Source organism: Bufo bufo, chromosome 5 (genome assembly GCF_905171765.1).
Source record: "Bufo bufo chromosome 5, aBufBuf1.1, whole genome shotgun sequence".
Lineage (NCBI taxonomy): Eukaryota > Metazoa > Chordata > Amphibia > Anura > Bufonidae > Bufo > Bufo bufo.
The window spans coordinates 233844050-233864457 of record NC_053393.1 but is presented as its reverse complement, the minus strand read 5'-3'; the positions used below and the strand labels follow the sequence as shown (position 1 = coordinate 233864457).

General features: G+C 40.8%; 1 protein-coding gene across 1 annotated transcript in view; it reads left to right on the top strand.

Moving 5' to 3' along the window:
* The window catches only part of VPS41 (VPS41 subunit of HOPS complex), a 321046-nt gene that overhangs the window by 56699 nt on the left and 243939 nt on the right, over positions 1–20408 (top strand). The window contains exon 4 of the mRNA XM_040432167.1: positions 13117–13194. Within this exon, the coding sequence (XP_040288101.1) occupies positions 13117–13194 (78 nt within the window). The remainder of the gene's footprint in view (positions 1–13116; positions 13195–20408) is intronic.

Genomic DNA, 20408 nt, shown 5'->3' with positions numbered 1-20408 from the left:
ACTCCTTCTCTCTGTGCAGTGTCCCGAGAGGGAAAGAAATTCAAAAATGTTTTTGTAAAATAAATATCGGGTAATTCTGTATCTATACAAACATTTTTTATGGCATGACGAAGAACCTCTTTAAAAAGGGTTGTACCAAGTTCTGAAGTTATCTGCTATCCACAGGACAGGGCAGGGATGGGCAAACTACGGCTCTCCAGCTGTTGTAAAACTACAACTCCCACTATGCCCAGTTTGCCTACAGCTATAAGCCTACAGCAGGGCATGGTGGGAGTTGTAGTTTTACAACAGCTGGAGAGCCGCAGTTTGCCCATCCCTGGGATAGGGGTTAACCAACTGATACGTGTGGGTCCAACCTCTGGGGCTCCCAGCAATCCCTAGAATAATAGTGTCAATGGTAAAACTCCAATATACTTCCATTTGAAGCAGTCTTTTTATCTGATTGGTCTCTATTCATACCACTGACTTCCTCCAAATCTAACCATTTGATATTAAACAAACGTATGACCTGCGTCTGCAAAGTGTTTGGCAACACTTTTTTTTCGGAAATAGATTTTTTGCCAGCTTCTTTGCCATTACTTTGCGTTAACACTTCTCAATAACTTTATGAAGCTTTCCTAATTGCAGACCAATGTTCATTAGAGGGGTTGTCCCAATATTCTACAGTTTTCAAACCAGCACTTGGATCTGAATACTTTTGTAATTGCATGTAATTAAAAATTTAGCATAGCCACAGAGTTATTCAATAACATTTATCTGTATAGTGCCACCTGCTGTTTGTTTTTTCCTTATTTCTTTGACCTGCTCACTAAGAGGGCCGCACATGCTCAGTTTTTTCCTTCAACCGTCCCCTGATTTGTGATAGGGAGAGCTGAGACACCCCTCCCCATAGCTGCATCAGAAAAGACACTCCTCTTGAGCTGCCATCTTGATATAAATCTAACAGAGCAGTGAATATAGAGATCTCTGGATCCATGTGAGGTACAGGGCTGGTTCTAGCTTTGTTAGAAAGAGATTGTCATGTACTATATGATGTCTGATTTTCATGTTATATATTAATCATGGGATCATCCCTTTAATTCTTACTTTAACTGAACAAGATGTTTTGCCCAACATACGCCTTACTGCACCTTTTATGGACTGTTAGTTTTGGACCTTTAGTATGCCTTAATACCAAGTATTCCCTAAGGAGGAAAGAACTGCCTGTAGAGATCAAAGACAGGATTTTGTGAAGGCACAGATCTGGCCAAGGGTACAAAAAAATGCTGCTGGGTTCCCAAGAGTGAAGTGGCCTCCATAATTCTTAAACTGAAGAAGTTTGGAAAACCTAAGATACTTTGTAGAACTGATCGACCCACCAAACTAAGTAATTGGGAAGGAGGGCCTTGCTAAGAGATATGACCAAGAACCAAATGGTCACTATGGCTGATCTCCAAAATATACACTGCTCAAAAAAATAAAGGGAACACAAAAATAACACATCCTAGATCTGAGTTAATTAAATATTCTTCTGAAATACTTTGTTCTTTACATAGTTGAATGTGCTGACAACAAAATCACACAAAAATAAAAAGATGGAAATCAAATTTTTCAACCCATGGAGGTCTGGATTTGGAGTCACACTCAAAATTAAAGTGGAAAAACACACTACAGGCTGATCCAACTTTGATGTAATGTCCTTAAAACAAGTCAAAATGAGGCTCAGTAGTGAGTGTGGCCTCCACGTGCCTGTATGACCTCCCTACAACGCCTGTACATGCTCCTGATGAGGTGGCGGACGGTCTCCTGAGGGATCTCCTCCCAGACCTGGACTAAAGCATCTGCCAACTCCTGGACAGTCTGTGGTGCAACGTGACGTTGGTGGATAGAGCGAGACATGATGTCCCAGATGTGCTCAATTGGATTCAGGTCTGGGGAACGGGCGGGCCAGTCCATAGCATCAATGCCTTCGTCTTGCAGGAACTGCTGACACACTCCAGCCACATGAGGTCTAGCATTGTCTTGCATTAGGAGGAACCCAGGGCCAACCGCACCAGCATATGGTCTCACAAGGGGTCTGAGGATCTCATCTCGGTACCTAATGGCAGTCAGGCTACCTCTGGCGAGCACATGGAGGGCTGTGCGGCCCTCCAAAGAAATGCCACCCCACACCATTACTGACCCAATGCCAAACCGGTCATGCTGGAGGATGTTGCAGGCAGCAGAACGTTCTCCACGTCGTCTCCAGACTCTGTCACGTCTGTCACATGTGCTCAGTGTGAACCTGATTTTATCTGTGAACAGCACAGGGCGCCAGTGGCAAATTTGCCAATCTTGGTGTTCTCTGGCAAATGCCAAACGTCCTGCACGGTGTTGGGCTGTAAGCACAACCCCTACCTGTGGACGTCGGGCCCTCATATCACCCTCATGGAGTTTCTGACCGTTAGTTTTAAAGCGCAGATTAGAGTTTAGGGTTGGAGAACCCCTTTAAATGCAATGGAGCCTAAGCTTCACTGAGAAGTTCTATCTGCACTAAGCTGCTTTACAGTCTGTCCCTTCTGCTTTGAGTGACAGCTATCCCTAGCTCCAACCTAGTGCTGTCAGCATTTCAGCATGGTCAAAACTGCTGACGGACTCCCTTTAACCAAAATAATGCAAATAACTATAACTCTTTTGGAGGAGTTTATGGTTTGGCTGGAGTGAGGTAGTTTTCTTCCTTTTGGAAGATAGCTAACTTACATACTACTTTTTATTTATTTATTTTTTATTCATGAATCATTGCCTAAAGTTACTTCAGTGACAACCAGTGTCCCGTTCCCCGACTATGCAAAAGGCTGCAATACCAGGAGTTAAAGGGTTGGTCCAAGATTTTTATAAATTTTGCAAACAGCAGCAAACTATTAAAGGGATTCTACCCCTATAACCTAACATATGCTCATGTCCGGAGTAATAAGAATAACCCTAAACTGGCCTAATTAAACTTCACTGTGGCTCTATTTGCCCAAAAAACAGGTTTTTATAACCTGTCAATCACTCACTTAAGGTGCCCAAGGGGAGGTCCGTTAATACAGGGTGCCCGGCCGCACCCCTCACGTCCGATGCCCAGCGCCGCCTTCGCTGTCTTCTGCGCCGCCTTCTACAGTTCAGCGCCGCCTCCGCAATCCTACCCGTCCCTCTGCCAGATCCCGCGCCTGCACACTATGCTCAGCCTGATGCGCCGCGGACTCCTGGCAGCGGCTTCGTTGACTGAAGTGCGCATGCGCATCAGCGGCCGGGCACCCTGTATTAACTGACCTCCCCTTGGGCACCTTAAGTGAGAGCTTGACAGGTTATAAAAACCAGTTTTTTGGGCAAATAGAGCCACAGTAAAGTTTACTAAGGCCAGCTTAGGATTATTCTTATTACTCCGGACATGAGCACATGTTTAGGTTATAGAGGTAAAATCTCATGACAGAATCCCTTTAAATAACAAAAACAACATTATTCCCCCTGTAAGTTTCCTGCTATTCTGACCCTGCATGAATGGCACATGGCCTCTTAGGCCATTGATTGGCTACAGCAGTCATATGAATGACAAATGTGCCATCAGCGGTAAAGGACCTGTATTTTATACAGCCTCCTGCTGTTTGTCAGTTTTTTTTTTTTATTTAAATTTTTTTTTTAAATCTCAGAAAACGCCTTTAAACATATGGCAAAGTGTAGTGGAAAGACCGTAAAAAAATAAAATAAAATAAAAAAGGGCTCATGCACACGGCAATTGCTTGGCCATTCCGTGCATTAGGGACCTCAATTTGCGGTCCCGAATGCACGGGCAACATCTGTGTGCATTCCGCAGACGGATCCAGACCCATTCAAATTGAATGGGTCTGTGATCCGTCCGCACCGCAAAAAAAAAATAGAACGAGTTCAGTTTTTTTGTGGTGCGGTGTCACAGAGAGAAACCCCATGGAAGCACTCCGTAGTGCTTCCATGCCTTTGTTCCGCACCAACCTTCCGCATTGCGGACCCATCCGTGATGCGGGGTGCACACAGCTGGTGCCCTCATATTGCAGACCCCTGTTTGCGGGCCGCAATATGGGCATGGCCAGGCAAAGGCTGTGTGCATGAGACCGTATGTATTTTGCAGTCTGTAAAACACGGATCCGCAAAAAATATGGAGGACGTCCGTGTGCATTCCGTATTTTGTGGAACAGAACAACTGGCCCCTAATAGAACAGTCCTATCCTTGTCCATAATGCAGACAATAAAAGGACATGTTCTATTTTTCTGCAGAACGGAACTACAGTATGAAAATGGAATGCACATGGAGTAACTTCCGTTTTTTTTTTTTGCGCACGGTCTGCAAAAAAACACACGAAACGGAAAGAAAATATATTTGTGTGCGTGAGCCCTAAAGCAAACAGTGTTACCTATTAACAGCTGTTACTTTTCAGCAAGCTTATATATTTTTATATTTTTTTTTATATATTTGGCCAAATGAAACATTAAATTTGTATTTTTTTTAAAACATTATATAAATATTCCCTTTAAGTGTGCAACATTGTACAGAATTCCATATCCCTGCCCACTCCTATTAATATTATTATTATCTCTAAATTCTCATTATCTTTATTTTCTGTTTATCCGCAGCCCCCCCCCCCATGAGCTGTAAAGCATCATATTTTCACCAGGCTGGCTGTCTGCCCTGGATGAATAATCGTCATGGCATCCTGTGCATTCAAGCAGGCCTGTGCACTGGAATAGTCATACCTAGTTATGTCAGCACACCTGATGTTTTATTAACAACTATTGATTTTCTTACCCCGGGGACTTTCCTTTTTTCTTCCTGAGTAAAAAAGGACAACCTTGCAGGAGAGAGAGGCAGTATTAGGTATGAATTGGTAATGAACTGCTTGCTCATATCTTTTTTTTTATTATTATTGCTGTTATTATTATCATTATTTTTATCATTATTTATGTCTCATAAAAAAAAAAAATAGGCGAATGAATACCATATGTACCTTTATACCTTTAGTGGTTTCTCACTAAGTATCCACTTTATATAGCGTTTTTTTATATAGCGATGTTTTAAATAATTTTGTTTTATGCAAATGCTTTATTATACAATATTGGTCTGAATGTACAGTATTGTGTTCTAATATATATATATATATATATATATATATTACAGTACAGACCAAAGGTTTGGACACACCTTCTCATTCAAAGAGTTTTCTTTATTTTCATGACTATGAAGGCATCAAAACTATGAATTAACACATGTGAATGCCAAGAGTGTGCAAAGCAGTAATCAAAGCAAAAGGTGGCTACTTTAAAGAACCTAGAATATTACATATTTTCAGTTGTTTCACACTTGTTTGTTATGTATATAATTCCACATGTGTTAATTCATAGTTTTGATGCCTTCAGTGTGAATCTACAATTTGTACTGTATATATTTTAGGTAATTAGGATAATTTGCAACAGGCTATGTGCTGAGCCTCTCTTTTTAGTGAAATCCAAGAGCCACATCCAGGACAGCTCTTCACTTCACTCTGGAGTGCCATTGTTTTTTTTTGTAATGTAAGACCATTTTAAATGGCTATGTGTAGTCAGGGAAAAATGGCCTGTATGATATCTGCATTTTCCGGACTGACCATGGCTTGACTTGAAATCACTTCATTATAGTGATCTATGTTGCTGTGAGTTCCAGCCCATCAGTGGGTCGTTGGAGTAAAGGACAGTAGATCCACTTTCACTCGCAACATCATCATGGATCACTATGATGCAGTGAGTTTTATCAGTCAAGCCACCGTCAGTCCAGGAAATGTGGCCATCACACACATGGACCATTTTTCGCTGATGCACATGGCTGTCTGAAACCGCCTAAATAATGGATGACATGGCCCACTTAGGTAATTGTAGTTAGTGTCTTATAATTTAAAGGGCAGTAAAGGTATACATTAACCAACTACATCGCATCTATGGGAAACTTGACAACCCCTTTAAATTGTATTTCTTGCAGTTAAGTTTTCTTCCTTTTGGGGGGAGAAAAAAAATCTATTTTTAGCTTCATAAAAAAGCCTAAGAGGTTGTCTCATCAAGTACAATGGGGGCATATCGCTAGGATCTGCCCCCATTGTTTTATAGGTGCGGGTCCCTGTTGCTGGGACCCGCACCTATATCGAGAATGAAGCCCCGCACGTGAAGGAGGGCACACTGCGCATGCGATCTGCCCCTATCTGTAGACAGTTCCTGCCCCTTGTCGGTACAGAGTAATGTACTGATTGGCTGGATGAGATGTCTTTGATGCATCTCTGGGGGAAGAGGGTACCGATTGTCACTGAGGAGATCTAACTGGTGGGGGTCTTACAGGCAGTGCTCCATAGGAAACAAGTATGCAAATTAACTCTCCCCTACAGAAAGAATAAAACTCTCTGTACAGTACCTCCTGTAGATAGCTTCCCTGTGCTAGAGAGTTCTCTTCTGTATGGAGCAGAGCTAACTTGCACACCTTTTCCCATGGAGCTTTGCCTGTAAGTACAGTAATTCATACAGCAGCTGGATCTCCTCAATGAGAACCAGTAGCCATCGCCCACCCCAAATCTTTTTCTTAGTACACAGCTTCATATTTTATTTTTGCTTTTTTTTAACTTTTAGCTTTAACATGTATCTGTCTGTTCAGACATTCAGAAAGACTTTTTTTTATTGCGAGGACATTGTTAATGTGTATTGATATCTAATACATAAAGGCTTCCTTCCTCTATGTCTTTTTTGCCATTACATTTGTCTTCTTTATCTCCTAAATAATGTAGATTCTATATGAACTAATAAATTGATTTTTACAAATGTGTCCTGACCTCAACATATCCTGAGATGTGTTGCTTGAAATGACAAACTTAAAAAAAAAAATAAAAAAAAATGGTGATATTCTGTTACAAGATGTTTATCCTATACATTTCTTTATGTCTCCATCCAGTGGTTATAATGTGAATTGCAACTGTTTAAAGGGCTTCTGTCACCCCACTAAAGTAAATTTTTTTTTTTTTGGGCTAGTTCAATTCCTTATACTGCGATATATGAAAATATAATGGTCTTACTTACTTTCCTTCAGCAGTTTCTTATAAAAACAAACTTTTATAATAAGTAAATTAGGTCTCTACCAGCAAGTAGGGCGTCTACTTGCTGGTAGCCGCCGCAAAAAACCGCCCCCTCGTCGTGTTGATTGACAGGGCCAGCCCGGATCTCCTCCTCCGGCCTGCCCTGTCAGCATTTCAAAAATCGCTCGCCTGTGTTCATTCGGCGCAGGCGCTCTGAGATGAGGAGGCTCGCCTCCTCAGAACTCCCTCAGTGCGCCTGCGCCGATGACATCACCGAAAGAGAAGACGTCATCGGCGCAGGCGCACTGAGGGAGTGCTGAGGAGGCAAGCCTCCTCATCTCAGAGCGCCTGCGCCGAATGAACACAGGCGCGCGATTTTTGAAATGCTGACAGGGCCGGCCGGAGGAGATCGCGGCTGGCCCTGTCAATCAACACGACAAGGGGGCGTTTTTTTGCGGCGGCTACCAGCGGTAGAGACCTAATTTACATATTATAAAAGTTCGTTTTTATAAGAAACTGCTGAAGGAAAGTAAGTAAGACCATTATATTTTCATATATAGCAGTATAAGGAATTTAACTAGCCCAAAAAAAAAAAATTCTTTAGTGGGGTGACAGAAGCCCTTTAATTCCTGAGGATAGGTTATCAATATTGTAATAAGAACATTTGGCAGCATGCAAATGGTAAAAAAAAAAAAGTGACATCATTCGTAGACTTTTTTTAAAATTTTTTATATGCCATGTATTGTGCAGGTGGTTATATTTTTTTCTTTGTTCTATGCTAGGAATTTTTATGCCAGTTTCCTTTTCATTGTGTATAGCTGGAGCACCAGATGTGCATTAGGCCTCATGCACACAGCTATGACGCTGTGCGCTTCATGCCGCCGCTGCACTACAGTAATACACTGGTATAATCTATACGAGTGTATTACTGAAGTGCATGGCGTCATAGCAACCAATGACGCCGTGCGCTCCTGCTGTCAGCAGGATGCCATGCCGGGATACCACGGCTGTGTGCATGAGGCCTTATGTCTACAGGAGCTGGCAGTGATGTGATGTTTTATATTTTTTTTCTTCCTTAACCACCTCCCGTCCGCCCATAGACTATAAACGTCCGGAAGGTGGTTCTCTATTTCTGAATGGACGTTCCAGAACGTCCGTTCAGAAACTGCAGCTGCATGCTAATCGCGCAGCTGCTGATCAGGTTGCCTGCTGTCAGTGACAGCAGGGCAACCCTTAGAGAAGGCAGGGACAGTGCCCAGGTGTCCCTGCCTTCTGGATCGCTGCATACACAGCGCTCGCCGAGCCCTGTGTATGCAGAGCAGGAAGCGCTACGCGCTTCCTGTTCCGGCCCGGGGGTCATGTGATCGCCGGGACCGGAGAGTGCAGGAGCTGTGTGAGGTCTTTCACAGACCTCGATCAGCCCTGCACTGAGGCTGTACAGCGCAGTATTATGCTGTACAGCCTCTCTGGGGGGTGTATTTCTCCTGTAACTGGGGCTACTATGTCAGCCCCAGTTACAGGAGAAATCAACAGTAATAAATTTTTTTTTAAAAAAAGTGAAGTAAATGTCCCTCAGAGGTCTGGTATGACCTTATGGGGGACGAAAAGTGTAAAATAAAAAGATAATAAGTGGTCGTGCTGCGGCCTGCAAAATGCGGGCCGCAATGCACAAACACAGTCCGTGGGGCAGCCGCAGCGGATCGCGGACCCATTCACTTTAATGGGTCTGCGATCCGGCCGTTCCGCAAAAAGATAGGACATGTTTTATCTTTTTGCGGAACGGAAGTACGGGACGAAACCCCCCGGAAGCACTCCGTAGTGCTTCCGTAGGGTTCCGTTCCGTGCTTCAGTTCCGCATCTCCGGATTTGCGGACCCATTCAAGTGATGCGGAATGCCCACGGAACGGCACCCGTGTATTGCCGGAAAATAAAATAAACTAGACATATTTGGTATTGCCGCGTCCGTGGCGGTCAGCTCTATAAATATATCACATGATCGACCCAGTCCAATTAACACCATAGTAAAAAATAAAAATAACTGTCAAAAAAAGCCATTTTTGTCACCTTACATCACAAAAAGTGCAACACCAAGTGATCAAAAAGGCGTATGTCCAACAAAATAGTACCAATAAAACCGTCGCCTCATCCCGCAAAAAATAAGCCCCTACATAAGAAAATCTCTCAAAAAATAAAAAAAACTATAGCTCTCAGAACATGGAGACACTAAAACATCATTTTTTTTGGGTTTCAAAAATGCTATTAGGGTCTATTCACTTATCCATGTGTGTTTTGCGGATCCGCGGTTCCGCAAAACACGGACAGCGGCAATGTGCGTTCTGCATTTTGCGGACCGCACATTGCCGGCACTAAGAGAATATGCCTATTCTTGTCCGCTATTGCGGACAAGAATAGGACATGTTCTATTTTTTTCAGGGTCGGAATTGCGGACCCGGAAGTGCGGGTCCGCAATTCTGGATCGGGGCCGTACGTCGTGTGGCCCCATAGAAATGTATGGGTCCGCAATTCCGTTCCGCAAAATGCGGAATGGAATTGCGGATGTGTGAATGGACCCTTATTGTGTTAAAGTGAAATAAATAAAAAAAGTATTCATATTAGGTATTGCCGCGTCCGTAACAACCAGCTCTATAAAAATATCACATGACTTAACTCCTCGGGTGAACACCGTAAAAAAATAAAAAAAAACTGTGTCAAAACAAGCAATTTTTGTCACCTTACATCACAAAAAGTGCAACACCAAGTGATCAAAAAGGCGTATGTCCCACAAAATGGTACCAATAAAACCGTCACCTCATCCCGCAAAAATTGAGCCCCTACATAAGAAAATCTCTCAAAAAAATAAAAAAAACTATAGCTCTCAGAACATGGACACATTAAAACATAATTTTTTTGTTTCAAAAATGCTATTATTGCGTAAAACTTAAATAAGAAAAAGTATACATATTCGGTATCGCCACATCTGTCACGATCTGCTCTAAAAAAAAAGTCACTTGACCGAACCCCTCAGGTGAACACTGTAAAAATAAATAAATAAAAACTGTGCTAAAACAACCAATTTTTTGATCACCTTGCCCCATAAAGTGTTATAATGAATGATCAAAAAATCATATGTACCAGTAAAACTGGCACCTTATCCCCTAGTTTCCAAAATGGGGTCACTTGGGAGTTTCTACTGTAAGGGTGCATCAGGGGGGCTTCAAATGGGATATGGCATCTAAAAACCATGTGGAGTTCCTTTTCTTCTGCGCCCTGCCGTGTGCCCATACAGCAGTTTATGACCACATGTGGGGTGTTTCTGTAAACCGCAGAATCTGGGTAATAAATATTGAGTTTTGTTTGGCTGTTAACCATCGATGTGTTAAAGAAAAAATTGGATTAAAATGGAAAATCTGCCAAAACAGTGAAATTTTTTAATTTGATCTCCATTTTCCTTTAATTCTTGTGGAACGCCTAAAGGGTTAACAAAGTTTGTAAAATCGGTTTTCATTTATGGGGGTATCCACTATGTAGGCCCCACAAAGTGACTTCATTAGGGAGTCAATTAGCCAGAGTATATGTATAAAAAAAAAAATATATATAATAATAATATATATATATATATATATATATACATACACACACATATATATATATATATATATATATATATATATATATATATATATATATATATATATAGAGAGAGAGAGAGAAGAGATACTGTATAGACTGGTACCTTTGTATGTCATTTTTAGCAGTTTGTATGGACGGGTGCATGAAAATAACATTGTAAGATCATCGATCTAAAATTCTGTTATAAATGGCTTTTTTATTCTGTTAATGGAATACAGAGCGGGAGGCCACGGAAGTAGTACAGATTGCTTCTGTGGCATTTACTTCCGTGCCTCCGCACCAGAGAAAAAATAGAACAATGCTCTATTTTTTTGTGGTGTGGACAGATCACAGACCCATTCAAGTTGAAAGGGTCTGCACCCATCGGTGCAGTCCACATGGTGGACCCCAATGCTCAGTGCAGGCTGTACACGTTCATGTGCATGAACCCTAAGGCTGAGTAGAAAGGGAGAATATGATTGGGAGAAACTTAAACACTTCCATTTGCCCCCTTCCTGACCAGGCCTAATTTTGCAAATCTGACATATCTCACTTTATGTGGTAATAACTTTGGAACGCCTCTACTTATCCAAATCATTCTGAGATAGTTTTCTCGTGACACATTGTACTTCATGATAGTCATAAATTTGAGTCAATATATTTCACCTTTATTTATGAATAAATCCCAAATTTACCCAAAATTTAGAAAAATTCGCAACTGGTCCTTAAATATTTTATGAGGTATCACTTTCTGTTTTAAAAGCAGAGAAATAGAAATTTAGAAAATTGCGAATTTTTCAAAATTTTTGGTAAATTTGGGATTTTTTCATAAATAAAGGTGAAATATATTGACTCAAATTTAATATATTGACTTTACTATTTATAGCTGAGGAATAGTATGGTCTAGATCTGCACCAGTTTGTTTCTTCAGTTCACTCCAAAGGGCAAAACAGATCATTGGGGGTCTGACCTCTGGGACCACAACCAGTCACAAGAACAGGGGAACCCGTATCCCCCATTTGAAAGGAGAACTGGTTGAGTATATGTGCACCACTGTTCCATTTATTGTCTTTGGGACATCCGGAGATGGAGTGCAGCACAGTTTTCTCTGGCAATTCTATAGAGTGAATGGACCAGAGGTGCGCATGCTCGACCTGTGCATTCCACGTTCTCATGACAGATGGAGGGAAATAACTTGTTCTAAGCAGAATGCTGCCTTTAGTGAATCACTTTTTATAATGCCCATAAAATGCCAACCACTAAAGACATATGTGTCTATGGGAAATTCCAGCCCTGCCATTACCACCTTCCTCTTGTCCCTTCCAGAGCTTGGTTTTGTGACCACCATGAAGTTCCCCAGTCTTTATTAGGTAATATTAGTTACATTCCCTACAATAAAGAGGCTCAGACACATTGTTAGCTGCCTCATTTATTGACTTATTTATTAACAGGCCAGTGGTTTTGAAATGGCCCTGATGATGGTGAACCCCCAACTCATCCTTCAACACTCAGGGGAGGAAAAACCCCCTAGTGGAGGAAACCTCCAGGGAACCATGGCTTAAGGACTGCCCTTCCCCTGGGCAAGGGGGTAAAAGCCATAATTTAAGATGAGGTAGCTTAGGAAAGTCTGGGTAATTTGTCACATCCAGTATTCAGAAAGTCTGCTAGATGTTGAATCCAGAAAATCCGGTAATTGTCAAATCCAGTATTAGGAAAGTCTGGCAAAATATCACATCCAGTATTGAGGACAGAGACCAAACCTGGAATCGGCCTCTTGATACAGAATATCGAGTATCGCAATACTTTTTTATGGTATCGAAATCGAATCAAAAATTTGGTATCGCAACAACTCTAGTTTAAAGTTTTACTAGCTTCTTGTATTAAATTTTCTTTATTGGAAAATGGAGTATTTAAATTCAAGAATAGGTAAGGGTGGAAACAACTGTATGACTATGCTGGAAATATTTTTGTCAGGTCTATGTAAATATAGTCACTTGATGATGATGTTATCAGAACTGGACCAATCTACATTTCCGGGAGCCAGTGCTCTCCATACTTAGGGACCAGTATTGATCACGTCAAGTCATCTTTGGCTCCTTAAGTGATGGTCCTAGCACTTGTGTTGCATTATGCTGTTGTTACCAATTGCCACCCTACAAACGTTTGCTCCTCTGCCAGGCAACCTCTACATAAATATGTTGGCTGCTGAATAGATGATTGCCATCTGTCCATCTATATGAAACATCCTGATTCTGATTTGTTTCCAGGACACTGCTTTCACACTGCATTTTTAATGAGTTGCCAGAAGGCAGTGCTCAAACAAGTGACATGCCACTATTTGTCAGCTAGGGAAGGGTCTGCTACTATTCTTGTTGTAATGGTTTTTTGGCTTGTTAATGTTGTTTCTATAACATTATAACATTGGTTCCTCTGCTGTTCTGTCTTTCAGTTCTTGGCCATGGGGACGCACAGTGGGAAGGTCTATTTACTTGACATCTGCGGCAACATGACACAGAGGTTTGATATTGTAAGTAACACAGTATCAGAAATTACACTAATCAATGCAATGCTGTTCTGTGAACATCTTTATGTAGGCTTATCAAGAGAATACAGAGAGCTGTTCTACTGTTATCCCAATCTGACTCCTACAATTATCATAAAGATTATCCTTCAGATAACATCTTCTCCTCACAGCAGCATTACCTTTTTTAAATACCACCCACTCTCTGGCAGACCTTTAAAGGGAAGTATACTTACCTGCACCACGCCACTCGATTCTGGCTGCATTCGTCCCTAGCTGTCTTCACTTTGCTTCCGTCCCTAGATGCAAACCCGTGCACGTGTGCAGCTACAGTCGTGGCCAAAAGTTTTGAGAATGACACAAATATTAGTTTTCACAAAGTTTGCTGCTAAACTGCTTTTAGATCTTTGTTTCAGTTGTCTCTGTGATGTAGTGAAATATAATTACACGCACTTCATACGTTTCAAAGACTTTTATTGACAATTACATGACATTTATGCAAAGAGTCAGTATTTGCAGTGTTGGCCCTTCTTTTTCAGGACCTCTGCAATTCGACTGGGCATGCTCTCAATCAACTTCTGGGCCAATTCCTGACTGATAGCAACCCGTTCTTTCATAATCACTTCTTGGAGTTCGTCAGAATTAGTGGGTTTTTGTTTGTCCACCCGCCTCTTGAGGATTGACCACAAGTTCTCAATGGGATTAAGATCTGGGGAGTTTCCAGGCCATGGACCCAAAATGTCAACGTTTTGGTCCTCGAGCCACTTAGTTATCACTTTTGCCTTATGGCACGGTGCTCCATCGTGCTGGAAAATGCATTGTTCTTCACCAAACTATTGTTGGAAGAAGTTGCTGTTGGAGGGTGTTTTGGTACCATTCTTTATTCATGGCTGTGTTTTTGGGCAAAATTGTGAGTGAGCCCACTCCCTTGGATGAGAAGCAACCCCACACATGAATGGTCTCAGGATGCTTTACTGTTGGCATGACACAGGACTGATGGTAGCGCTCACCTTTTCTTCTCCGGACAAGCCTTTTTCCAGATGCCCCAAACAATCGGAAAGAGGCTTCATCGGAGAATATGACTTTGCCCCAGTCCTCAGCAGTCCATTCACCATACTTTCTGCAGAAGATCAATCTGTCCCTGATGGTTTTTTTGGAGAGAAGTGGCTTCTTTGCTGCCCTTCTTGACACCAGGCCATCTTCCAAAAGTCTTCGCCTCACTGTGCGTGCAGATGCGCTCACACCTGCCTGCTGCCATTCCTGAGCAAGCTCTGCACTGGTGGCACTCCGATCCCGCAGCTGAATCCTCTTTAGGAGACGATCCTGGCGCTTGCTGGACTTTCTTGGACGCCCTGAAGCCTTCTTAACAAGAATTGAACCTCTTTCCCTGAAGTTCTTGATGATCCTATAAATTGTTGATTGAGGTGCAATCTTAGTAGCCACAATATCCTTGCCTGTGAAGCCATTTTTATGCAACGCAATGATGGCTGCACACGTTTCTTTGCAGGTCACCATGGTTAACAATGGAAAAACAATGATTTCAAGCATCACCCTCCTTTTAACATGTCAAGTCTGCCATTTTAACCCAATCAGCTTGACATAATGATCTCCAGCCTTTTGCTCGTCAACATTCTCACCTGAGTTAGGCCTCATGCACACGACCGTTTTTTTTTGCGGTCCGCAAAACGGATTTCCGTTGTTCCGTGATCCGTGACCGTTTTTTTCTTCCGTGGGTTTTCCGTGATTTTTGGAGGATCCACAGACATGAAAAGTGAAAAAAAAAACTAAGTCAAGTTTCCATTGAAAATTATAGGAAAAACGGACACGGATCACGGACGCGGATGACTATCTTGTGTGCATCCGTGATTTTTCACGGACCCATTGACTTGAATGGGTCCGTGAACCGTTGTCCGTGAAAAAAATAGGACAGGTCATATTTTTTTCACGGACTGGAAAAACGGATCACGGACGCGGAAGCCAAACGGTGCATTTTCCGATTTTTCCACGGACCCATTGAAAGTCAATGGGTCCGCGAAAAAAAAAAGGAAAACGGAACAACGGCCGCGGATGCACACAACGGTCGTGTGCATGAGGCCTTAACAAGATGATTACTGAAATGATCTCAGCAGGTCCTTTAATGACAGCAATGAAATGCAGTGGAAAGTTTTTTTTTGGGATTAAGTTAATTTTCATGGCAAAGAAGGACTATGCAATTCATCTGATCACTCTTCATAACATTCTGGAGTATATGCAAATTGCTATTATAAAAACTTAAGCAGCAACTTTTCCAATATTTATGTAATTCTCAAAACTTTTGGCCACGACTGTACAGCCAATGACTGGCCTCAGCTGGTACATGATGCTTTGGGTCCAAGTCAGCGGTGATGCCATTCATTGGCTGAGTGGTGCACATGATCCCTGTCCGTTACATGCGGGAACCTAAGCACAGTGACAGTAGGGGGGCTGGCAGAGCTGGACCCGAGTGGCTCCAAGGAGGTAAGTATGTGTCCTTTCACTGATCCAGTAGAGAGGGGTGGTATTTAAAACAAAAAAAGACAATACTGGACAACCTCTTTCAGGCTTTTCCTTTTTTTTTTTTTTTTGTACGGGTGTAGGTTAGTATGTAAGGCATTTATCATATTGCCATATTCCTTAATTTCACAGCTTCCCTAATGTCAGAGTATGGTATATATCGGTCTGGTAAGCATATGTCTTCAATTTCCATTTAATTTCAAATCTCCATTGAAACTTCAATTTCCATTTAAAATACAGGATGTATTGTAATACATTGCAGAGGGGATCAGACCCCAGAAGTTGAAGTGCCATAGTGGGACAAAAATATAAAGTAAAAAAAAGTGTTTTTCATAATAAAAAAAAGTAAATAAAGTAAAATAAATATATAATTTCCCCAAATAAATCACATAAAATTGTTAAAAAGATAGAAAAAAAGAAAAGAAAACCAGACATACTGGGTATTGCCGCATCCATAACGACCGGCTCTATAAAAATATCACATGATCCACCCCCTCACCTGAACTAAAATAAAAACTGTGCTAAAACAATCATTTTTTTTGTCACCTTACAACAGAAAGAGTGCAACACCAAGCGATCAAAGAAGGTGTATGCCCTCCTAAAACAGTACCAATCAAACCGTCACCTCATCCTGCAAAAAATGAGTCCCTACATAAAACAATCGGGCAAAAAGTAAAAAAAACTATGGCTCTCAGAATATGGAGACACTAAAACATGATTTTTTTTGTTTCAAAATTGCTTTTATTGTGTTAAAAGTGAAAAATATAAAAAAATTGACATATTAGGTATCGCCGTGTCCGTAAGCAGCCAATAAACGTGCAGGTAAGTCATGCCGTCACTGTAATGCCGTAGCCATGTTGGCTGCTGGCATTACAGTGATTGGCTGGCTGGAACGCGTCATCGGGTGCTATATAGCACCCGATGACGCATGTTCGGCTCATTCTTAGTCAGGGAGAGCTGTGCTGAGGAAGGGACAGACAGTGAAGGGAGTGAAATAGGAATAATTTTATTAGAAAAACTTTTCAGAGACCTAAAGTCCTTTTAAGGACACTTGTTGTGTGTGACAGCAGCAATACATATATTTAGCGCAACCTGCGCTAAATAGCTAAAACTTTACAGACCCAAAAGTCCTTCTAAGGCCTATTGTATGTGGCAGCAATATCTATTTTTAGGGCATCCTGTGCTAAATAGCGTACAGTAGTTAGGCCGATGCAGACAGCGACATTAGCTGCACCACATCTCCAGTGTAAAGTGTGCGCATCCAAAAAAAAATCTGTGACATCCAGTGTACTTTTTCCGTCGACGGTGTCCGCTGTGGACTGACATTAGCTGCGCCACATCTCAGTGTAAAGTGTGCGCATCCTAAAAATATCTGCGACATCCAGTGTACTTTTTCCGTAGACTGTGTCCGCTGTGGACAGTGACATAACCAGTGCCACATCTGCAGTGTAACGTGTACGCTGAAATTTTTTTTATTGTACTTTTTCCGTAGACGGTGTCTGCTGCGGACAGTGACATTACCAGTGCCTCATCTGCTGTGTAAGGTGTGCGCTGAAAAAAGTTCTTCTGACAGTGACATTACCAGGGCCACATCTGCAGTGTAATGTGTGCGCTTAAAAAATGTATCTGTGACATACAGTGTACTTTTTCAATTGACTATGTCCGCTTGTGACAGTGACATTACCTTCGCCACATCTGCAGTGTAACGTGTGTGGTTAAAAAATGTTTCTGTGACATACAGTGTGTACTTTTTCCGAAGACTGTGTCTGCTGCTAACAGTGATATTACCAGCGCCTCATCTGCAGTGTAACGTGTGCTGAAAACATTTATCTGACATACAGTGTACTTTTTCCGCAGACGGTGTCCGGTCCTGACAGTGATATTACCAGGGCTGACCCTGTAAAAGAAAATGTCATTTACAAAATGATCCAAACATGAAGTAGACATATGGGAAATGTAATGTAATAACTTTTAGGAGGTATAACTATCTGTTTTAAAAACAGAGAAATTAAAATTTTGAAAATTGCGAATTTTTCCAAATTCTTGTTAAATTTGGTATTTTTTTTATAAATAAAAATTTAATATTTTGGACTCAAATTTACCACGGTTTATTGCCAGAAATCAGTGACGCGTTTCGGCCCACGATGTGCCTTTCTCAAACAGTGTGACAATAAACAGAGCAATTCTATACACTAACAGCGAGTGCCGATCCTCCTTTCCTGCTATCTACATGTGACGCCTGCCCTAGAACCTGTGCACCGCCATACTACTCTTACCGTAGTGCCCATTGACATATGGTATACATCAAATTTACCACTGTCATGAAGTACAATATGTGACGAGAAAACAATCTCAAAATGGCTTGGATAAGTAAAAACGTTTTAAAGTTATCACCACGTAAAGTGACACATCAGATTTGCAAAATATAGCCTGGTCATGGTGAAATATGGCAGGGTCCTGAAGGGGTTAAGAAATCTCATCCATATGTTGCCGATAACACCCATATTGTTTTCAATTCACAGCATGTCAGTTTCTGCTATGGGTTCTGCCTGCGGCTTTCAACCTTTGCAATGGGGGTTAAACAGAAGTATGAAAGGGGTTAAAATAGAAATAAATTTATAATGTGCACAATTCCACAATTTTCAAACCTTTTTTCATTTTTTTTTTTTTAACAACTAAACATTTGCTGCCTTTTGGCAGCCTTTAAAATGTCATGTGTCCTAACCAAACTATCCTTAACCACTTCCCATCTGGGCCCTTTGCCCCCTTCCTGACCAGGCCAAATTTTGCAAAACGGACATATCTCACTTTATGTGGTAATAACTTTGGAACGCCTTTATTTATCCAAGTCATTCAGAGATTGTTTTCTCGTGACACATTGTACTTCATGATAGTCATAAATTTGAGTCAAAATATTTCACCTTTATTTATGAAAAAATCCCAAATTTACCCAAAAATGTAAAAAAAATCGCAATTTTCTAAATTTCAATTTCTCTGCTTTTAAAACAGAAAGTGATACCTCATAAAATATTTATTATTTAACATTCCCCATATGTCTACTTTATGTTGGCATCATTTTGGAAATGTCATTTTATTTTTTTAGGACGTTAGAAGGCTTAGAAGTTTAGAAGCAATTCTTCAAATTTTTAAGAAAATTGCCAAAACCCACTTTATAAGGACCAGTTCAGGTCTGAAGTCACTTTGTGGGGCCTACATAGTGGATACCCCCATAAATGACCCCATTGTAGAAACTACACCCCTCAAGGTATTCAAAACCGATTTTACAAACTTTGTTAACCCTTTAGGCGTTCCACAAGAATTAAAGGAAAATGGAGATCAAATTTTTAAATTTCACTTTTTTGGCAGATTTTCCATTTTAATCAATTTTTTTCTCTAACACATCGATGGTTAACAGCCAAACAAAACTCAATATTTATTACCCAGATTCTGCGGTTTACAGAAACACCCCACATGTGGTCGTAAACTGCTGTATGGGCACACGGCAGGGCGCAGAAGGAAAGGAACTCCACATGGTTTTTAGATGCCATGTCCCATTTGAAGCCCCCTGATGCACCCTTACAGTAGAAACTCCCAAGAAGTGACCCCATTTTGGAAACTAGGGGATAAGGTGCCAGTTTTATTAGTACTATTTTTGGGTACATATGATTTTTTGATCATTCAATATAACACTTTATGGGGCAAGGTGACCAAAAAATTGGTTGTTTTAGCACAGTTTCTATTTATTTATTTTTACAGCGTTCACCTTAGGGGTTCAGTCAAGTGACATTTTTATAGAGCAGATTGTTACGGACGTAGCGATACCTAATATGTATACTTTTTCTCATTTATTAAAGTTTTACACAATAATAGCATTTTTGAAACCAAAAAATTATGTTTTAATGTGTCCATGTTCTGAGAGCTATAGTTTTTTTATTTTTTGAGAGATTTTCTTATGTAGGGGCTCATTTTTTGCGGGATGAGGTGACGGTTTTATTGGTACCATTTTGTGGGACATACGCGTTTTTGATCACTTGGTGTTGCACCTTTTGTGATGCAAGGTGACAAAAATTGCTTGTTTTGACACAGTTTTTTTTTTTTTTTTTTTTACGGTGTTCACCCGAGGGGTTAGGTCATGTGATATTTTTATAGAGCTGGTTTTTACGGACGCGGCAATACCTAATATGTATACTTTTTTTTATTTGTTTCACTTTAACACAATAATAGCATTTTTGAAACCAAAAAAATTATGTTTTAGTGTCTCCATGTTCTAAGAGCTATAGTTTTTTTATTTTTTGAGAGATTTTCTTATGTAGGGGCTCATTTTTTGCGGGATGAGGTGACGGTTTTATTGGTACCATTTTGTGGGACATACGCGTTTTTGATCACTTGGTGTTGCACCTTTTGTGATGCAAGGTGACAAAAATTGCTTGTTTTGACACAGTTTTTTTTATTTATTTTTTACGGTGTTCATCCGAGGGGTTAGGTCATGTGATATTTTTATAGAGCTGGTTTTTACGGACGCGGCAATACTAAATATGTCTATTTTACTTTATTTTTTCTATTTTAATTTTTTTTTTTTTTATTCCTAACTTGGGAACTTTTTTTTTTTTTACATGTGAAACTTTATTTTATTTTATTTTTTCAACCCTTTATTTTTTTTATTTTTTTTTACACTTTTCGTCCCCCAT